The sequence below is a fragment of the Bufo bufo genome, chromosome 5 (genome assembly GCF_905171765.1).
Source record: "Bufo bufo chromosome 5, aBufBuf1.1, whole genome shotgun sequence".
Taxonomy (NCBI): Eukaryota; Metazoa; Chordata; class Amphibia; order Anura; family Bufonidae; genus Bufo; species Bufo bufo.
The window spans coordinates 88,949,734-88,971,624 of record NC_053393.1 but is presented as its reverse complement, the minus strand read 5'-3'; the positions used below and the strand labels follow the sequence as shown (position 1 = coordinate 88,971,624).

The following is a 21,891-nucleotide window of genomic DNA, read 5'->3' as shown; positions in this document are numbered from 1 at the left end:
GATTTTCTTTTACCAGTTCTCCTGGGATTTGTAGCATTTGCTGGCTTACTCGTCTGCCTTTAAAAATAAAAAAGTGGCGTTTATTTGTCTCCAACAACTGCAGGCGCTCATGTGCTGGTGGCCATGACTGAGCAGTGGCAGGCTACTTTCACATCTGCATTTTTTAAATCTGCCAGGCTGTTCCAGGGATTCGGCTGGTTTCCTGCATGAAAAAAATATTTTTAGCCCAAAATGAGTAAAATGCATAGGTTTTAAAGGGGTATTCCAGTAATAAATCACTTTTTGCTTATGCCCCACATCCTGCCTCAGCTATTGAAAGAGTCCTGCTTGCCTGCTTCCTGCCGCGTTGGTCCTGCGCTGTACCTCTTGCTCTTCCATCTTCCGGTGTTCGGCTTCTTTAGTTCTGGCCGATTATCAACGTTGTTGCCTGCGCCGCTGCAGCAAGTGACTGGCTTTAGCAGTGAGGTTTGACGTAGGCCGCAGGGCAGAAGCACAAAAAGTATGATTACTGGAAAACCCCTTTAAGGTTTGTTTCTCTGTCCATGGGATGTGTCTGTTGTTTTCTGTTTGTGAATGTTTGTTTGGATGCAGAACATTGCAGCAATCATGTCATCACTGCAGGCAAACAAAGCCGGCCAGGAGGATTGAAGCACAAGCACTGGAAGCAGCGAGGGGTGAAATAGGTGTTCTTTCATTATTTGCCTGGCAGGATCTTTATTTGTATAACTGAGAATCCTGTTCATTGTAATTACTGTATATTTTGCTTTTTAAGATGCAACAGACCATAAGATGCACCTACGTTTTAGAGGAGAAAAATAAGAAAACATTTTTTTCATCAGACCCTCAATGTCAATCAGACCTCAGATCAGACCCTCAATGTCAATCGGACCTCAGATCAGACCCTCAATGTCAATCGGACCTCAGATCAGACCCTCAATGTCAATCGGACCTCAGATCAGACCCTCAATGTCAATCGGACCTCAGATCAGACCCTCAATGTCAATCAGACCTCAGATCAGACCCTTAATGTCAATCAGACCTCAGATCAGACCCTCAATGTCAATCAGACCTCAGATCAGACCCTCAATGTCAATCAGACCTCAGATCAGACCCTCAATGTCAATCAGACCCTCAGTGTGAATCAGACCTCAGATCAGACCCTCAGTGTGAATCAGACCTCAGATCAGACCCTCAGTGTGAATCAGACCCCCAAATATTAATTAGACCTCAGATTAGACCCCCAAATATTAATTAGACCTCAGATTAGACCCCCAAATATTAATTAGACCTCAGATTAGACCCCCAAATATTAATTAGACCTCAGATTAGACCCCCAAATATTAATTAGACCTCAGATTAGACCCCCAAATATTAATTAGACCTCAGATTAGACCCCCAAATATTAATTAGACCTCAGATTAGACCCCCAAATATTAATTAGACCTCAGATTAGACCCCCAAATATTAATTAGACCTCAGATCAGACAAAAGAAAAAGAAAATAATTTGCCTCTCCTGCTCCAGATTGTGCCGCTCAGGACATTCAGCTCGCTCACTGTGACCTATGTCCTGACGCAGTAGTCGGGACACAGCAGAGCTCGGTGCTACCATAATGGTATTTGCTTCATAAGATGCACTGCCATTTATTTTTATTTTTTTGAGGGGGCGCAAATTGCTTCTTTATAAAGCAAAAAATATGGTAAATGAGTTTTCCCAGTTTAGAAAAACATGGTTGTCGTCTTGCGAGAATAATGCCACACGTGTCCACAGGTTATGTGTGGTATTGCAGTGCAGCCCCAGTCAGTCCGATATAGCTTAGTTGCAGTGCAACCATGGACTGGTGTGGCACGGTTTCTGGAAAACGGCAGCCCAGTTTTTTTCTAAACGTGAACAATCCCTTTAATCTTTTTCCATTTCATGGGCTAAACAATATTTATATAGCTAAACCCCCCTTTCCTGTGATCCGCTATTATTATTGGGAGGAGCCAGGACATACTTTTATACATTTTCCCTAGCAACAGCCGCTCTAAAGGGGTTGTCCAGGTTCAGAGCTGAACCCGGACATACCCCCATCTTTACCTCTCCAGCCCCTCTGATATGAGCATCGGAGCAAGGGCTTTATTGTTTACATTGGCACATGGCTTCCGCCCAGCAATTTTTCCCGTGACGTCTCCGGGTCTGATGGGTGGGCTTTAGCGCTGCCCTAGCCATTAGTGCCGGGGACATCACTCCGCCTAGCAGTCACCGTATCTCCAAAAAGATGCCTTTGCCCTGCGCGATTCAGCAAACAAGAGCATCGGAGTATGAAGTGCTGCCATTCTCACATCAGGGAGGCCGGAGAGGTGAAGATGAGCATAAGGGAAATGCAAGTAAATGGGGTATTCTGAATAGACAGCTAGATATGATCAATACTAGCTCAATGGGAGTCAGACTGCTGGGACCCAGTGACACTGCCCACTATGCCACAGGACATAGCTAAGAGGGTTAGACTGGAGCAGCAGTCCAGTATACCGTTCCGTTCACATTCTATGGCGCTCTGTGGTTTCCGTCAGCAAGGCTCATGCTCGACCACTGCCCACTTAAGCTCGTGTTCTTGCGTCGAGTGGGAACACCATGTGCAGAGCTCGGAGGGCAACTTGTTTGCCAGCAGAGGTCACGTCCAGCCCTCCACGTGAGCTCTGGTAAATGTAAAGCCAGGCTTAAACATTCAGGAATGGAGCGCGCTTGTGACCCTCTGTACGGAGCTGTATGTTCCCGGAACAATGGCCCCTATTGAGAGCGGTTAATCTTCACATTAATCATTGTTACACCAGGGGAGTTATGCGGCATTTATAGAACAGCCGTCATCAGTGGTCAGATGATGACCATACTCTAGACACTATAGACCGTTTGTTATTTCATATGCCCGTCAATTTGCGAAGGTCGGCTTTTAGGCTTATTTTAGAAGCAATTCTCATTGCTTCCTGGAGTTGGCGAATATTTTCCCAAATCCCCAATGTTTTGTCCATGCCTGTAACTTCCCAAGCAGATTGTCCAGGGTGATAGTGTCAAAGTCAGCGGTGTTCCCAAAGCGTCAGCATATCAAAGACCCTTTGTCACGTGAAGTAGCTGTGCCGGCGCCTCTTGCTGCACAGACTCTGCGGCCGCATTATTCAGAAGCAGAAAGCTTTTGTCATGGCGACGTCATCGGTGGTTGAGAAGAGACACAAGTTCATCAAGTTTAACCTTGTTCTACTTACAAACCCCAGTTGATCCAGAGGAAAGAAAATCTGAAATGGACCATTTCCTTCCTGACCCCTTCCTGACAATCAGATATATCCCTGGACCTTGATGGGGAAGGGGGGTGGGGGGTCCTTGGTCTCTCAGTCCTCTGTGCAGGACCTTGTTGCTTTCCCCCCTTTTTCTTTGACTGTCACAGGGTAAGTTTACTTCTGGTTGTGACAACCGAGAGCCAATGAACAGAATCTTTTACATGACTGTATGAAAGGTACTAGGAGGGCCATAGTGAAGCTTCTGCAGGTCACAGATCCTTGAGGCTAAATAAATAAACTCCTAATTGGCTCTTGCACGCATTCAAAGTGCTGCCAAACAGCTTCCCATTGATTTCAGTGGGAAATACACGCCCTAGAGCAGTGATGGCGAACCTATGGCACGGGTGCCAGAGGCGGCACTCAGAGCCCTCTCTGTTGGCACCCACACCCTGGAAAAAGTCTACAGTGTACCAATATGTCTTAGACTTTTCCTGCCATTCATCAGCGCAGGGCGCACTATGAACAGCACAGGCAGGACACTGAATGTAGGCAGGGTATTGTAAATAAATGATAAACTACATGGAAGATATACTGTATTGGACTGTAGTATTCAAGGTAAATTGCTGTGTTGGCACTTTGCGATAAATAAGTGGGTTTATGTTGCAGTTTGGGCACTCAGTCTGTAAAAGGTTCGCCATCACTGCCCTAGAGCATGTGGGTATGTATTTTTACGCTTCAGAAGTGGCATGTTCCTACTTTGAAGGATATTTTTCAGCTACTTTCTATAGGAGTCAATAGGAAAGGAGTAAAATGCATTGAGTAGGATTATTTGGCAGCATTTATGCCACCAAAAACTACCTGGTTTCAGCTGCAAATTACACTACTGGCCTGCCACTGATCTTTCTGGTGTGTGAACTGGCTTAGGCAGGGTGCTGAATCTCCTTTAAAGGGATATTCTGGTTACATTAAAGGGGTTGTCCGGGCCTTTTCTGTTGATGACGTATCCTCAGGATAGGTCATCAGTATCGGAACGGCCGGGGTCGTCTCCTCATACAGTTGATCGGCCGGGTATCGGACCCCCGCCGATCTGATATTGATGACCTATCCTGAGGATAGGTCATCAATATTAAAAGCCCGGACAACCTCTTTATAAGTTATCCCCTAGCCACACGAGAGGCCCCCTGAAATAGACGAAGTGGCCAGTCGGGAATGCATACTGCCGCTCCATTCATTTCTATGGGTATTCCGGAGATAACCAAGTACTCGGCTATCTCCAGAATTCCCATAGAATGAATAGAGCGGCCACGCGCATGCTCGACTGGCTGCTCCATTAATTTCAGGGGGCTACAGGGGTATTGTGGTAGGACCCCCACAGAACTAATAGTTCTCACATGGATAGGGGATAACGTAATGTAACCAGAATAGCCCTTTTAAAGAGACCAGTCCTGTATGGAGACTTACTGGAAGCACTCTATGGTATGGAGACTTATTGGCAATGCTCCTTGGGAAACGGATATCTAAGAAGTATCTCCCGAGGAAGAGAACCATCTCACCGGCGCCACCTATTGGAAGTGGCTCCCTATGAGTCAAGATCTGACTTTCCAACAAGCCTTGGGGTTTGATGAGGGAATATAGCAAGGCCAGATATCCATCCGTAGACAGCTGTTTTGGGGTGCTTGCCCTCGTCAGTATAGAGTAGGATTCTGGGTGGCTCAGTGCATTTCGGCAAGAAGAAGCCGCTTCCAAGGCATCGCACTAAACCAGCCAGAATCCTAATCTTTACTGAAGAGGGGCAAGCACCCCGAAACAGCTGTCTACGGGTGGATATCTGGCATATTCCAAGGCAAGTTGGATCTTGACTCATAGGAAGCCACTTCCAATAGGTGGCGCCGGTGAGATGGTTCTCTTGCTTGGGAGATGCCTATTTGCATATTTCTGCTGTGTGAACATAGCCTAATAAAACAGGGCATTTTTCTTCAGTCACCGAAAGTTTGGCTTTAAAAAAGTAAAGGTTCAAAGAATAATAGAATAAAAAGTCCCTGAAACCCGGTCTGCCCCTCTCCCCGGCCTCGGACGAACTGTTCTTCTTTTCATAACATTTGATTTCTAAGGGAAACGGGGGAACTTTTTCAGCAGATTCCGCTGTGACATCCTTCTGCTAGAAAAATAATCTGGTGGATTAATGTACAATTTGGCTCTCGCTCAGGAAATCATATGTTTGTGACATAATTTCCTCAGTACATTTTTTGCTGCCTCACATCCTGCATATAACATCACCTCTCGCCCATTAGCCGCAGCGCTCCTCACCCCATGTCTGCTTCCTAATTCTTTATGAGAAGAACGACGTTCCTGCCCACCTATAGGTAGCGGAGGCCTGATAATGTGCGGTCCCGGGGGCTACATTTAGACTGGTGTCATGGCTTTCCTTCCTAGTGGAAGCTATGATGCCATATTCATTTTTCTTTGGGTTTGTCAAGATTTCTTGTTCTTGTAGCAACTTAACCCTTAAAGGGGTTTTCCAGGAGTTCATTACTTGATGGCCCATCCTCGGGATAGGTCATCCAGATCAGATCAGAGAGGATCTAAGAGCCGGCGCCCCCTGCCAGTCAGCGGTTTGAAGGGACAGCGCCGTGCATTGTACAGTGGCCGTGCTTGGTATTGCAGCTCAGGCCCATTCACTTGAATGAGACTAAGGCTACTTTCACACTAGCGTTTTTTGCGGATCCGTCATGGATCTGCAAAAACGCTGCCGTTACAATAATGCAACCGCATGCATCCATCATGAACAGATCCGGTTGTATTATGTCTTCTATAGCCATGACTGATCCGTCTTGAACACCATTGAAAGTCACTGGGGGACGGATCTGTTTTCTTTTGTGCCATATTGTATCAGAGAAAACTGATCCGTCCCCGTTGACTTACACTGTGTGCCAGGACGGATCCGTTTGGCTCAGCTTCGTCCGGCGGACACCAAAACGCAGCAGGCGTTTTTGGTGTCCGCCTCCAGAGCGGAATAGTGACTGAACGGAGGCAAACTGATGTATTCTGAGGGGATCCTTTTCCATTCAGAATGCATTAGGGCAAAACTGATCCGTTTTGGACCGCTTGTGAGAGCCCTGAACGGATCTCGCAAACGGAAAGCCAAAACGCGAGTGTGAAAGTAGCCTAAGCTGCACATAGGCCATGTGATTGATGAATGTGATGTCACCGGCTTAGGAAGAGGCTGCAGCGATCACCAGAGCACCATGGCCTCTTCAAACAGCTGATCGGCGGGGGTGCAGGCAGTGGAACCCCTACAGGTCATCAGTATTTTACTCCCCGAAATGCCCTTTAGCGTAAAGCAGCAAACAGCGATCCCTGATTTACATTACTGCAGGCAGCCGCGACCTCCAGCTGTGACGCAGAACTGCCAGCATGCTCCATTCAATTCTGTGGGAGTTCCAAGAACAGCAGAGCAAATGTTGGGGGGTGTAGTCTCACAAAAGCTGTAGTAGAGCCAGAGGTTGCTGATCTGTGCACTACTATATGGGGTCAAAGTCAGATCAGCTCCCCTTCACCAAATTGTTGATTTTCACAAGGCGCGGTATACTTTTTGTTTCTTGCAGGTGTGGGCGTACGAATATGATTAACGCATGCGCCGGGAACTTTCCTGGCAAACGCAGTGTGAATGCACTCTAAGCAGACTGTGTAAGGATCCTCTTAGACGGCCCAGGGCATGGCCATAGCGAGCGGCAGTAGACAATAAAACAATTTGGCGCTCATTTAACTAGCCTTTACATCCTTCCTGCGATCATTCCTCCCCCATGTGGTTTACATTAGGCCAGCAGCACATCCCATTGGCATTCTTCTGCTCCCATAAAAGATCCGATCAGCCAGTGAATGAGCAGTAGATAGTTAGTCGCCTGATCGCTGCCTTGCTTACAGGGGGCAGTGATCGGGAGAAAGGTGCGTTTTAGTGACCGCTCATCTGCCCTAGAAACAGCCCCACACTTGTGGATAGGCTGTGTTTGGTACTGCACCTCATCATCAGAAACCAGGATGAGAGTCATTGTTTGCATCTGCACTCTGCTTTTGATTCATACAGGGATGGGGGGGGGGTCTTGATCAGGGACCCCCTCCCCCCCCCCTTAGGACCTGATTTACCATAGAAGAACATGGATTTCTTACACGAGCAGCAGCTAACAATACAGCATGTTAATCGGCGCTCATTTTGTGAAGATTTAAAGCCTCACTAACTTTTCACAAAACTTTTCATATGCCATAGAGATGTCAAAAGTTGTGATCGGTGGGGGTCTGAGTGCTGAGACCCCTACCCGTTGGGGTGATAAGTGCACGCATATTGCACTTTCTCCTGGCTGTTGAGGTCAGAATCTAGATGGACCCATAGACTTCTTAGAGCAGGCATCCTCAAACTGCGGCCCTCCAGTATGTAGTTGCAAAACTACAACTCCCAGCATGCCCGAACAGCCTACAGGTATCAGCCTACAGCAGGGCATTGTGGGAGTTGTAGTTTTACAACAGCTGGAGGGCCGCAGTTTGAGGATGCCTGTCTTAGTGGCTGATAGACTTCAAGAGAAAGCGTGATATGTGTGCACTTCTCTCCCCTCGTTCTAGAGAACAGTAGGGGTCTCGGCACTCGGACCCCCACCGATCACAACTTTTGATGCGTCTATGACATATGAAAAGTTAGTGACGCTTTAAATGTTGCCATCTTCTTGACGGTTTTTGGACACACGATCATGATTGATCATTCCATACAGTTTTCGGTATTGTTGGCAGCTCTTCCCCTTGACACGAGCAACCTTTTCATTTGATCTCTAGATATATTTGGGGTAGGGCGGACACATGCAGTTTTTTTTTTTTGTAAGCCAAAACCAGGAGTGGATAAAAAAAAAAGAGGTAATATCTGTCCTTTAAAGGCTATAAACACCTTTTGGGGCTTTTTTTCTGATTGCATTTTACTCCTTTTAGGCTAAAAATCTTTTTTTTCCATTGGTCTTTATTAAAAAAAAAATCATCAGTCTTTGTTCTACAGGGTTAAGCTTCAGTCTATCCTAGTGATATGCCATCTATGTTCCAGAGGGGAATACTCCTTTACACGAGTGTATATGAACTGTCAGGAGCTCAGAGATGAGGACTATACATGGCGCAGTCAGAGCAGCAACCTCAGTGTGAAACTGAAAGCGAGACACTTATAGACCAAAACTTAACCCTGTAGAACAAAAACTGCCAAAAAATGTTTACTAAAGACCCATTTAAAAAAGTTTTTTTGTTTTTTTAGCCGAAATGAGTGAAAAAATTTGCAGCCAAAGTTGTTCAGAACCTTTTAATGCTTTGAAATCCCGCCTGTTTGGCCTTACTGTTACCCGGGGTATGAACAGTGGTTCGTGCGATTGTCGCCTTGTAGAGACGGCTCCCCGATTCCATACACAGTTGGACTTGACCCTGAGTAGATCAATGAAGAGAGGGGGGTTTGTCTCTTTGGTACAGTGGCCATTTATAAGCTATTTGGGGTCTGTCGAAGACTGCAGACAACACCATGGCATTTCGATAGTGTTCCATATAAAAAAATATATATATAAATGTGTATGATTTAGCATTTTTGGTAACTTTTTGATTAAACTAGGCATGATTAATACTTTTCTTGGTCATCCTGCTTACAAGGGGAGATCCACTGCTACACGGCTTTTGTATACCTCACTGATTGCTACTCCCTCACCGCTGCTCACTAGCAACTCCCACTGTTTTCTGTTGTCCTTGCGACTGGAGCATTCACTAAGAAGCTCTCGTGGTCATGGTCATATGTGGGCAGCACGGTGGCTCACTGGTTGGCACTGTTGCCTTGTGGCGATGACGTCCTGGCTTCACATCTGACGAAGGATAACACCTGATTGGAGTTTGCATGTTCTTCCTGTGTTTCCGCGGATTTCCTCTGGCACTCCAGTTTGCTTTCGCACTTGCATCCTATGGGGTGTGTTTGAGATGGGTAAATTCGATTGTGAGGCACATGGGACAGGGACTGCACAGCGCCCCCCCTAAGAGAGGTTCCTTGGAATAGAGACAAAATGTTGCATATTCAATGAGGACACCTATTCCACAATGTTTCCATTCTCTGGTCTGAATCCCGCGTCAGATCAGGTGACCATGTCCATGGTGGGGAGGAAGAAAACAAACCTGGACCAAAAGATGGAGACGTGGGAGCCAGCATGGAGGACTGGAGCGACGGAGAACAGGCGAGTTTGAGAATTTCAGTATGGGAGGCAAGCTGCCATCACCTGCTAGAAATGACCTATTCCCAGACAACCCCTTTAAAGCTATATTCACAGAATCTACTGTATAGCGGGTGAATGGGTATAAAATATTTTTGAAGGAAGGTCTTTTTGAATTTAGGTGCGGATCCTGAATGGGTAAATCTGGTCTAACTGGGTCTGCAGAGAGAACATTCCCATGATTTGAGCTTGTGTACATCCACATTAGAGGTTCAGAGCTGTAAAGGTCGCCATATTATAGTAAAACCTTAGTAGATTTAAAAGCCTCGACTGCTGCCCTCAATTAAAGCAGATTCTGCTCCGAGTTTTTTTATTTTTTATTTATTCCAAATGGCAGACCGCATTTCTCTAGAAATATTCAAGAACATCTTTTGAACTGCACTGGAGATAACCAGATCGTCAGCAGCCGCTTATCTCCGAGACTTCTGATCCCATCTCCACCCCTGTTTGATTTGGCAGCCGCCTGTATACTGCTACCGGCTGATACGCTGATTCACTGGAGGCTTGTTACAGCATAGTTCAGTTACGTCATTACTTTCTCAGCAGGCGGTGGCATCGCTCCAGCGATTAAAGGGAGTCTGTCAGCAGCCAGGGCCGTTTTGTAACCATATGGATGGCAGTGTCCTTTACAAATATACCTTTATGTTCTAATCAATCTTTTCTATTCCCCCAAAAATGAAAACATATAATTAATTCTAATTAGGTGAATAGAGGCTGTACTTATCGGTGCGGGAGGCCAGCCACGTCCATCAGAACGGAGTCCCGCTCCTCCCCTCCCAGCCTTGACAATGTCATCATGACGCTGCAGGAAATCTCGCACAGGCATACTGACCCCCACATGAGACCTCCGATCAGATACCCGTCTCAAACCTCAGATCAGACCCACATCAAAGATATAAAATAATTAAATAAGCTTACCTCTCCTGCTCCGCTGTTAGGCTACTTTCACACTAGCGTTCAGAGCGGGTCCGTCTGATGTCTGCACAGACTGATCCGCTCCTATAATGCAGACGTTCTTATCCGTTCAGAACGGATCCGTCTGCATTATAGCTTAGAAAAAATTCTAAGTCTGAAAGTAGCCTGAACGGATCCGTCCAGACTTTACATTGAAAGTCAATGGGGGACGGATCCGTTTGAAAATTGAGCCATATTGTGTCATCTTCAAACGGATCCGTCCCCATTGACTTGCATTGTAAGTCTGGACGGATCCGTTTGCCTCCGCACGGCCAGGCGGACACCCGAACGCTGCAAGCAGCGTTCGGGTGTCCGCCTGCTGAGCGGAGGCTGAACGCTGCCAGACTGATGCATTCTGGGTGGATCCCCATCCACTCAGAATGCATTGGAGCAGTACGGATGCATTCGGGGCCGCTTGTGAGCCCTTTCAAACGGAACTCACAAGCGGAGCCCCGAACGCTAGTGTGAAAGTAGCCTTACTCTGCACTCGCCGCTCACTGGTGTTGGCCGGACCCGTGCTGCACTGTGACCTGACAGCTTTAGGCTGTAGTGCGTTCATTATGTCCTGAAGCTGTACGCAGTCAGGACATGTGCAGCTCGCTGCCCGGAGAAGACCAGGGAGCGGTGACCACAGCGCTTCACTCACCGCTCCTGCTGATTACTAGTGAGCACTTTTATAACGGAAGTGCTAAGTAGTATTCACTTTATAAGATGCACTGCCATTTTTTGGGGGGTGGTGGGGGGTTAATAATTTCTGTCTTGTGTTCTTGAAGGGATACACATGCTAAGCACATAAGGCCACCTGTTTAGATAGTAGTTTGTGAGCATATAATAGTATTCAGGTGACATTCGCTGGGATTACATGGGGATAGGAGGGAGGCTTCCCGTAAGGCCTCATGCACATGATGACAGTGTTTTTTCACTGTCAGTGATTTGGCTTCAGTGGTCCGTGTCCGATTTTGCTTCAGTTGTGTTTCCTTGTGTCTTCTTTTTTTTTTTTTTTTTTTCTTACAGGGGGAAAAAAGGAAGGTTAATGAAAAGTGTAATTTTATTGCTCCAAGGTCTTGTAGAAAAAAAACGGACGCAGACACGGATGACATACCAGTTGTGCATCCGTTTTTTTTTACGGACCCATTGACTTGAATGGGTCTGTCCTCCGTTTTCCACAAAACGAAGAATAGGACAGGTTATATTTTTTTGACGGACTGGAATCACGGATCACGGACGCGGAGAAAAAAACTGAGGACTATCAGTTTTTTTTCCACAGCTCCATAGAAATGAATGGGACCTCCGCTAAACTGTGAAAAATGACGGAACGGAGGCGGATGCACACAACGGTCGTGTGCATGAGGCCTAAGAGTGTGAGCTCTTAAACAAACCTTAGTAGTGGCGCTGTGACGGTATTACTGGGGAATATGAATGATTTAGATAGATCAGGTGTTTGCACTGGTCGTTCAGCCACAACCACACATCACGTGAACTCCAGCGAGGGGGGTGCTGACACCATCCAAAACCTGATAATTATAAGTGGTGTCTCACAATGGCTCCTTCTTTAAATTGGTTTCTTACAATGGACAGAATGGCAGCATAGTGTTGGCACTGGTGCCTTGCAGCGCTGGGGTCCTGGGTTTCTGCTTTAGATGCTGCTATCTCCTGAATGGTGGCAGCTACACACATGCAACTGGTCTTGTTCGAAAGCTGACATTCCAGGCTTTCACCGGACCAGAATGACAGCTAAAGTCCAAACAACAGAGGAGAAATCAATGTTAGAAATCGAGTCGCAAATAATTGCGGGTAAAACATGCTTTTACTTTCACTTTCGGCTGCATTCACTGCATCCCGATTTCCATCAGCGATATCTTCCCCTGTACTGAACAGATTGCTGTCATTCTGGTATTGTCTGAAAGCTTGAAATACAAAGCCAATATATCTAGCTGGTACCAAACCAGAGATATGAGCAGCTAAAGCAGCCCACCCCTCCCTTTCATTGCCGAGTAGGATAAGGGAGCCGCTGCAGAAGAGAAAAAACTGTAAAAATATGTAGAAATGTCGTATTATTGTCATTGTAGTGACCCACATAATAAAATTATATTATGTTTACCACACAGCGAACGCCGTAAATAAATTCCACAAAATAATGTAAAAATTGCAGTTTTTTTTTTATTTTTCACCCTTAATATAAAATAAGTTATTTACTGTATCCCCCTTAATATAAAATAAGTAATTTACTGTAATACTCTATATACAGTATACCCCAAAATGGTTCCTAAAAAAAACTTTTAATGTGACTTCTAAGAGGCTAAAACAAATGCTTCCTGATTTTATGTAATGCAGGGCTTGTCTCTGGTTAGCTGTATGTGAGAGGATACACACTGCTCTGGGGTAGCGGGGGAAGTTATCTGCATTCTGATTGGTCCTGCTAGTTCATGTGAGAAGAGCAATGGCTTATGGGAAGTGAGGGAAATACAGGATGGACTCAAGGACAGGACAAAGATCACCACGGGAAGTGCAGCATAGGCCATTTTAGGAAGATGCTGAAATAGAGGCACAGAAAAATATGGTTGCTAAGGGCTGAATACAGACATCAGAGAGGTAAAATTTACTGAAAAATAAAGCTTCATGAATATCTTCCCTTCAGCATCACATATGTTAGGAATTTCATTTTTGGTAGTGAAATGGCAGTTACACTTTAAAGGGAACCTGTCATCACCTTTATGCTGCCCATACGAACGGCGGTATAAAGTAGAGACAGGTGAGTTGATTTCGGCGGTCTGTCATTTATAAGGTAACAGTAAGTGGTTTCCGAGAACCAACATCACAACCATTACAGACTGGGCCTGGAGAAGAGTCCCGGCCACCTGAGAAGAGTCCTGGTCATTCATGACTTCCTGCTCTCCCGCCCACCTGCTGATGACTGACAGGCTTCTACCTAGTTTTCCCTCTTTCTCTAGGAGAGAACTGCCAATCATCAGCAGATGGGCGAGAGAGCAGGAGATTATGTACAACCAGGACTCTTCTGGGCCTGCAATGGTTATGATGCGGGTTCTCAGCAACCACTTACTTTTCAGCGGTGTGTCACTCATGAGCTAAATCAGCATTTCTGTCACTATTTTATACTTCCTTCAGTGAGGTCAGCATAAAGTTGATGACGGGTTCCCTTTAAAAATGTGACACAATCCCTTTAAATCTCTGCCATTTTGGGGCTTTGCGGTAAAGGAGGCAGTCCTATCAGTGATTGACAGCTATCTGTGTATACACAGTCAGAGGGAAGATTGTCAATCACTGATAGGACCGCCTCCTTGACTTCAATCACTGATAGGACCCCCTCCTTGACTGCAAAGCCCCAAAATACCTGAGATTTTGTGACAGGTTCCACTTGTGAACATTAGGAAGTTTCTTAATGAGCAATTCCTCAACACAGTTTTACGTTTCTTCAGCGCAAGTAACATTCTGTTAAAGGGGTTGTCCCATCATTAAATGGGATGGCCCAAGTTCGATTTAATTTAATCTTTAGACAACACCTTTAAATCTGATATTCATTATATAAGTCACAGATCCAGTGACTGGTTATGACATTTAGGGCTCTTTCACACTTGCGTTGTTGGGTTCCGGCATAGAGTTCCGTCGTCGGGGCTCTATGCCGGAAGAATCCTGATCACTTTTATACTAATGCATTCTGAATGGAGAGAAATCCGTTCAGGATGCATCAGGATGTCTTCAGTTCCGGACCGGAATGTTTTTTGGCCGGAGAGAATAGCGCAGCATGCTGCGCTTTTTGCTCCGGCCAAAAATCCTGAACACTTGCCGCAAGGCCGGATCCGGAATTAATGCCCATTGAAAGGCATTAATCCGGATCCGGCCTTAAGCTAAACGTCGTTTCGGCGCATTACCGGATCCGACGTTTAGCTTTTTCTGAATGATTACCATGGCTGCCAAGACGCTAAAGTCCTGTTTGCCATGGTAAAGTGTGGTGGGGAGCGGGGGAGCAGTATACTTACCGTCCGTGCGGCTCCCCGGGCGCTCCAGAGTGACGTCAGGGCGCCCCACGCGCATGGATGACGTGATCGCATGGACACGTCATCCATGCGCATGGGGCACTCTGACGTCATTCTGGAGCGCCCGAGGAGCCGCACGGACAGTAAGTATACTGCTCCCCCGCTCCCCACTACTACTATGGCAACCAGGACTTTAATAGCGTCCTGGCTGCCATAGTAACACTGAACGCATTTTGAAGACGGATCCGTCTTCAAATGCTTTCAGTTCACTTGCGTTTTTCCGGATCCGGCGTGTAATTCCGGCAAATGGAGTACACGCCGGATCCGGACAACGCAAGTGTGAAAGAGGCCTTACTTACTTAATATGGTGCCAGATGGTGTATAAAGTGTATAGCAACATGCAGGTCCACTTACGGAGCGCACTGCCGGTGGACGCACATGCTTATTCACCCTCCCCACAGCCAGGTCTGTTCAGTGATCCCCTGTTTACTGCAGAGAAGCCTATAGAAATAGCTTTCTGCCCTGCTTGTCCACAACCTGTGCAGTAGCATGGCAGTACAGCTGAGAAGACTCCTTCTGCAGGGATAGTAAGGGCGCCTTTACACGCTGCACATTTTGTTGCACACTTGTCCCCGACTGAAAATCCGTTCCATTCACCTGAATGGGGCTTGTAGAAATCCATGTGCTTGCTGCCCCATTCAAATGAATGGAACTGGTTTTCAGTCACGGAAAATTCTGCAACACAATCCACAGAGTGTGAAGGCGTCTTAAGAAGGTACTGTATTCTCAGCTGCCAGAAGGGGAAGGAGACGGATTCTGTCTAGTACCCTCCCCTGGGACACAGTTGGCATTCAAAAATGATGAAAAGGTATTTTATGCTAGAAACTCTAAGTTACCATACTTTGAGACTACTATTAACAGCCCTTCAGAACTTTTGGTACAGAAGGGATTCTTTGCTTCGTGAATACTTCAGAAGATAGACTGCTTTTGCAGCAGCCTGTAGCTAGTAGTGCGTGTCAGAAACTACTCAGCGTATATATTCCCCTGCAATAAAATAATCAGGTGTCTGTTAATATTCTCCTTATACTATCTGCTATAGACACAGGTGCGGAAATGTCTGTTTCATTCCAATATGGCGGCTGGAGGTGCATGTGTGACACATTACTGAATCGCTTGCACTTGTGTCTTTTTTCCTTTTTTAGTGTCTTGTGCCAAACTGAAAAGAAAGAAGAATTGGTTTGGAACCGTCTACACAGAATTAGCTGCTGATGGCGAAACAAAGAAGACGACGAAAGCGAGCAGTTCCAGCAATCCGAGATGGGAGGAGCAGCTGACTGTGTACGTCCCCGTTTTATGGAGCCGCACATAGTTCTCCCACCTTTAACCCGAACAGATTGACATGGAAATACAGATGCATTGAATAATCAGTGGAGCGTCCTTCTAGAATACTTAATGCAGAAGTTTTCTGAGACTTTGACCCAGATTTACTGATCATAAGGAAGGTGTACACTTGGCTACATGCACATGACCGTGAAAAATGGCAGTGTGACGGCCGTCTAAGTAACTGTCGTCACACGGCCATTTGTAGCTCCAGTGAAAGTCTATGGGGCTATTCACATGGCCGTTCTTTTAATGGTCAGTGAATAGCGTCCGTCCAAAAATACAGCCGGAGGAACCCCATTGAAATCAATGGGACAGTTTTTAAAGGCCGATTGACAGGAGTGCATCATAACGGCCGTTAAAAATGGGTACACAGGCCATTTTGGGGTTAAAAAAAACCTAAAAAACCTCTCCTCATCCACTTGCTCGCGGTGCGGCTGTCTCTTCTCTCTTCATTGAGCAGTACCTGTCGAAGGACCTGCGATCTGCCTGGTGACGTAACCACATGGGAGCGCGCAGTGACGTCATCGCGCACCTTCGGCAGGTCCCGTTCTGTGACGAGAGAAGAGACTGCTGCAGCGTGAGCAAGTGGATAAGGTGAGGGTTTGTATTTATTTATTAATTTTTTTTCGGTTGCAGGACACTATGGGGGCATTATATAAACCATGGGGGACATTATAAAGCTGGGGGCCCTAAAAAAAATTTTTTCAGAAAGAAACACACTTTGGGGGACATTATTTAAAATGGGGCCCTACATTGGGGGCGTTATTAAAGCTAGGGGCGGTTACAAAAATGATATACACTGTGGGGGACATTTATTTAGCTGGGGCCTACATGTGGGACATTATTTTAGCTGGGGGCCTACCATCCTGTGGGTGTTCTCAGAAGGGTGGGTCTAGAAATAACTGCCAATCAAATTCATCCATTTTTCATATCTGTTTTTAACGGACATGAAAAACTGATGCAAAACGGACAAATGGTCAGAAAATGGATGCACACACTGATGCAAAATGGCCATGAAAAACTGACTGTGTGTCCGTTTTTAACTGACGTTTTCTTTCACTGTCGTGTGCATGAGGCCTTAGACCGGCTGCGCTCAGGGGGTGCAGGCTGGATGATGAATGTGGTGCAGGGACAGACACTTTCCACTGACTCTATACCAACTATTAGTTGGCTTTCTTTGAAACATATCTTAGTCCAGAATTGCGCCAAAATTATGGCACAAAGTGGTGCATATTAGGCCACACCTCTTTCCTTTGGAGCACTGTCCTCTTCTTTTTTTTTTTTTTTTTAAGCCACGCATTTTAGAACGCAATGCAGAAACCCTAGATGTGTCAATTTGCACCACTTTTTTTTAAAGGGGTTGTCTCATGTCAGCAAATGGCAATTATCATGTAGAGAAAATTAATACAAGGCACTTACTAATGTATTGTTATTATCCATATTGCATAGTTTGCTAGCTTGACCAATTTTCCCATCATATTACAGATTGCTAGCTTCCATGGTTACGACCACTCTGCAATCCAGCAGTGGTGGTCGTGCTTGCACACTATAGGAAAAAGCGCAGGTAGCAATATGGACAATCACAATGCATTACTAAGTGCCTTGTATTAACTCTGTATATTCTATATCCCTTAGGCCACGTTCACATCTCTAACAAGGCCGTTCAGCCAGCCCTATTGACTATAATGAAGTCCGGTGGTGATCCGTCCGTTTTCCGGCATAAATAACGAGTTTCGGCCGGACAAAAATTGTTTAATGCAACGGTTTTTGGTCCAGCCAGCATTTGTGCCAGATCAGGCAGCCAAATCAGCTTGCCACAGGTGCGAACGCAGCCTTAGTATAGGCCTGTGATGGCTAACCTCCGGCACTCCAGTTGTGGTAAAACTACAACTCCCAAGATGCACACTTGCTTGGCTGTTCTCAGAACTCCATAGAAATGAATGGAGTATGCTGGGAGTCATAGTTTTACCATGGCTGGTGTGCTGGAGGTTAGCCATCAGTATCGGATCAATGAGGTCTGACTCCCAGCACCTGCACAGATCCGCTGGCTGAAGGAAGGAAACACTGTTGTACTTGAGTGGTACTGGGCTGCAGTACCAGACACAGCCACTAGAAAATGTGTGGCGCTGTGCCTACTAAATAATGAAGCGGATGTGCTACATCTTCAGTCTTTGCAGTCCGTAATTGGCGAATCCATAAAATACTGATGTGGTTTGTGTGCAAACCTCACTTTTTCAACCCCCATTGAAAAAAAAATGCCTATTCTTGTACTTAAAACGCGTTCTATAATTTTCAGCTTAGCCACAAGGATGCGGACAGTACACGGATGACATCCCTGCGTTGTCCACATTTTTTGCGACCCCATAGTTATTTCTATGGGTCCAGGTGCAATCCCCAAATAGTGTGAGTGCACCCTTATAAGTAGGGCTGCCAGTAGATGGGCCCCCCCCCCATCTCTACATTATTTATTTATATATATATATCCAGCGGCAGCACCGTCCAAAATAAATGTGGGTGCAATGCCCAAATGAGAGACCAGCACAGTCCCAAAATACAAAAAAAAAATGGGCAGCACTCCAGAAATGAAAAAGTAAAAAAAACTTTATTCACCCATTGTGGAAGAAAAGCGACGTTTCGGCTCAACACTATATATAACAGATAAAATCAATGTACATTTTACAAATTGAAACAATCACTCAAAGTCAGTGATCAAAATACAATCTAAAAATGTATATGATAAAATAATCAATAATATAGTAATTTATAATGTATCCCTTATTTCATATACAATAAGTACACAAAACGTATAATTAATAATCACTATATATCCTACACCTGTGTGCTGGTATTAATTGTAAAGTGATAAGTGCTAATAATTCTTAGTGGGGCGGAGAGAACAAATCGCATGGAGGACAGGACCAGTAAAACTGTAGGTGAATGGTGATCTTCTCATGCTAGAAGTGGCGTCCCGTGCGGCTGAGTGCGCATGTCCAGGAAGTGTTGCGTACCATCCGCTTCTCTGAGACCGGCGGCAGTCAGCGCATGCGCTTTGCTATTACACAGCCACGGCAGCCATATTGACTAAGGGAAATTCATATCTCAGACTGCTTCTCGGAGCTACACATATATCTTCATAATTTCAACACCATTATGTATGCGGATTGTCTGTATAGGTCGGGATAAGGACACCACAGCCCAAAATATCCTGAATATAAGCCAATGATATGCTGGGACAGCGAGAGTGAATGTATCATTTCCATGACACATCGCTCAAACGCAAAGGGACACATCAGACAGACACAATCACGTCAGATGTGTCCCTTTGCGTTTGAGCGATGTGTCATGGAAAAGATACATTCGCTCTCGCTGTCCCAGCATATCATTGGCTTATATTCAGGATATTTTGGGCTGTGGTGTCCTTATCCCGACCTATACAGACAATCCGCATACATAATGGTGTTGTACAAACTACAACTCCCAGCATGAATACTTGCTCTGCTCTTCTCAGAACTCTCATAGAAATGAATAGAGCATGCTGGGAATTGTAGTTTCACAACAGCTGGGGTGACCCCTGGATTATAGTGTCAGACTGTGTAGGGTCACACCTCCTTGACGAGGAGGAATGGTAACACCTAGTTTCATTTTTTCCCCCTTAAATATTCAGGAGGAATAACTGAGGGACATCAGAATGCAGAGTAATGAGTAAAGATGCTCCAGAACACAAGTATTTACTAATGGCCTTGTCAGACGGTTACTACGTTTCTAAGGGTCTATTCACACGTCCGCATCCGTTCCGCAATTTTGTGGAACAGGTGCGGACCCATTCATTTTCAATGAGGCCGGAATGTGCTGTCCGGATCTGCACTTCTGTTCCGCCAAAAAATAGAACATGTCCTATTCTTGTCCGCAGTTGCGGACAAGAAAAGGCATTTTCTAGGAGAGTGCCGGCGATGTGCGGTCCGCAAAATGCAGAACGCACATTGCCGGTGTCTGTGTTTTGCGGATCCGCAATGGACCCTAAGGGTTTTCCGACCTCCGATCAAATAACGTCTTCTATCAGTAATGTAAGGAATCGCAAGCTGAAACCAGCTAATAACCCTCGCCCGCTTATTAATGTCTCATTTAAAAAAAAATATGATATTATAGTATAATTTTTCATTGTGTTTCCAGGAAGGTAACCCCTCAAACTACACTTGAATTTAAAGTATGGAGTCACCACACTTTGAAGGCTGATGCTTTGCTTGGCAAAACCGTTGTCGACCTGAGGCAAGCGCTGGAGACGCATAATAGAAAATGTAAGTTGCCGCAGATACGGAAGGGGGCGACCGCTGAATGGCTCATTAACTAACTTCTAATTGACCATTTTCCTATTGAATCCTGTGGACTAGAGAGAGAAATAAATCTGGGGAAACAGTTGAAACGGTTTGCTCATCTCTGCCTCTCATGATTCAGTGGTGCCACTGCAAAGTGTATTAAAGGGGTGGTCCCACCACAAGAGCTTTTTCCTATCCTCCAGAAATAGCCGTTCACATGCAGAACCACCACCACCACCACTACTTCTGCTGCATGCAACATGCTATCGTTGAACTCTATGGGACTGGTGGCCGGTCACTGGACTCTCCTTCTCTTCAACAGTCCCATGACGCTAAATGGAGCAGCAGCACACATGCATGGCCGCAGGTCTGCGACATCTGGCACCTCATTCTTGTGGTCATCGGGATCCCCGTAGTCGGAATCTCAGCAATCACACTTTTGTAATCTATCTTGTAGTTTGGTGAAGTGCCAGGGGGAGGATCCCTTTAAGCCGTCCAAACACAATTGACACAGATTGCCCAAACCTGATGATTTGGTCTCGATTGTCTGATGACCTAAAGGGCATGAGACCAGCTGAGCGCACAGGTTTATGGGTGGAGGTAATGAAGTCGACGGCAGTCACGCTTGCGTTGTTACAATAGTTAGAAGATCAGCAGAAGTAGAATGAGTTGATATTTCCAGTTGAAAAAATATTTAGCTGTACATATGCTACCCCTTAATGCTTAAAAGTGGATGGGCACCGTGGCCTGCTGGCCGTGGACCGCTCAGGCTAGTTTCACACCTCCGGTGTGAATTCCATCAGGCTGTTCCGGCAGACAATGCCAGGAATCGGCCAGGCACAAGCCGCAGCATTGTCTCCCGGAACGCAGCCGGATCTCCTCTGGACCCCATTATACTTAATGGGGCCGGCTGACGTACCGTCTGCGTCCGGCGGGATGCTCTCTGTCGGTACACCACAGGTGTGAAACTAGCCTCAGAATGGCATCACAGGTCCAATTTGGCCCCAGGCTGTGCATATGTAATCTAGATATTACTACTGGCACCATCACAATAATCTGGATTAATCCGCTATTCAAAAGTACAAGCCACACATTTGAGCCTGATGTAAGCTCTGGAAATTTCTTTCATGGATTGCTATAACTTTTTCCCCCAAAATTTTTTCCCTTCAGTGGAGGGAGTAAAAGAGCAATTGAAGCTGTCACTGGATGGCAAGCATGGCACAGTCCAAACTGGCGAGCTGACAGTCATTTTAGATGGGTTAAGCGTTGAACCAGAGTCCCTTGCAGCTTGTAATTCCACAACTCCAGCACCCAGTAAGTAATGTGTGCATGAATACATGACCGGATATGAGTGCCCCTTTAAACCTTTCACCGTTTCTTTGTCTTTTTAGTAGAAATCCAGCAAAATGGCGATGCTATCCGTGAAAATGGAGGCGAGTGTTCGTCCGACATCACAGCAGGGTATGTGCCTGTCAGTGGACAGTTCTATCTATTGATCGTAGTATTGAGCACCAGGTGGGTTACATTAGGCATGTCAGTTTTGGTAACTGCACACCGTACAGTGCCATGTATCAGGTTGGATGAACGTTCCAAAATCATGTTAAAAATGTATAGAAACGATTAAAGGAGGTAAAGCCCAGATCGATCTGCCCCTGGTTACACTGGTTTACTGCTGGAGAGAAGAAGGTCCTTCAGTGTAAGGCCAGGGACCAGATTTCTGGGTCTGG

The 21,891-nt window shown here is 45.8% G+C and overlaps 1 protein-coding gene across 2 annotated transcripts in view; it reads left to right on the top strand.

Annotated features, from left to right (window-relative positions):
- WWP1 (WW domain containing E3 ubiquitin protein ligase 1) overlaps nucleotides 1-21,891 on the top strand; it is a 131,121-nt gene that overhangs the window by 71,965 nt on the left and 37,265 nt on the right. The window contains exons 3-6 of one of the 2 annotated variants that reach the window (XM_040433796.1): nucleotides 15,671-15,806; nucleotides 20,022-20,146; nucleotides 21,335-21,478; nucleotides 21,556-21,625. In XM_040433796.1, coding sequence (XP_040289730.1) covers nucleotides 15,671-15,806; nucleotides 20,022-20,146; nucleotides 21,335-21,478; nucleotides 21,556-21,625 — 475 coding nt within the window. The remainder of the gene's footprint in view (nucleotides 1-15,670; nucleotides 15,807-20,021; nucleotides 20,147-21,334; nucleotides 21,479-21,555; nucleotides 21,626-21,891) is intronic. The other variant, XM_040433797.1, reaches the window with a different exon arrangement.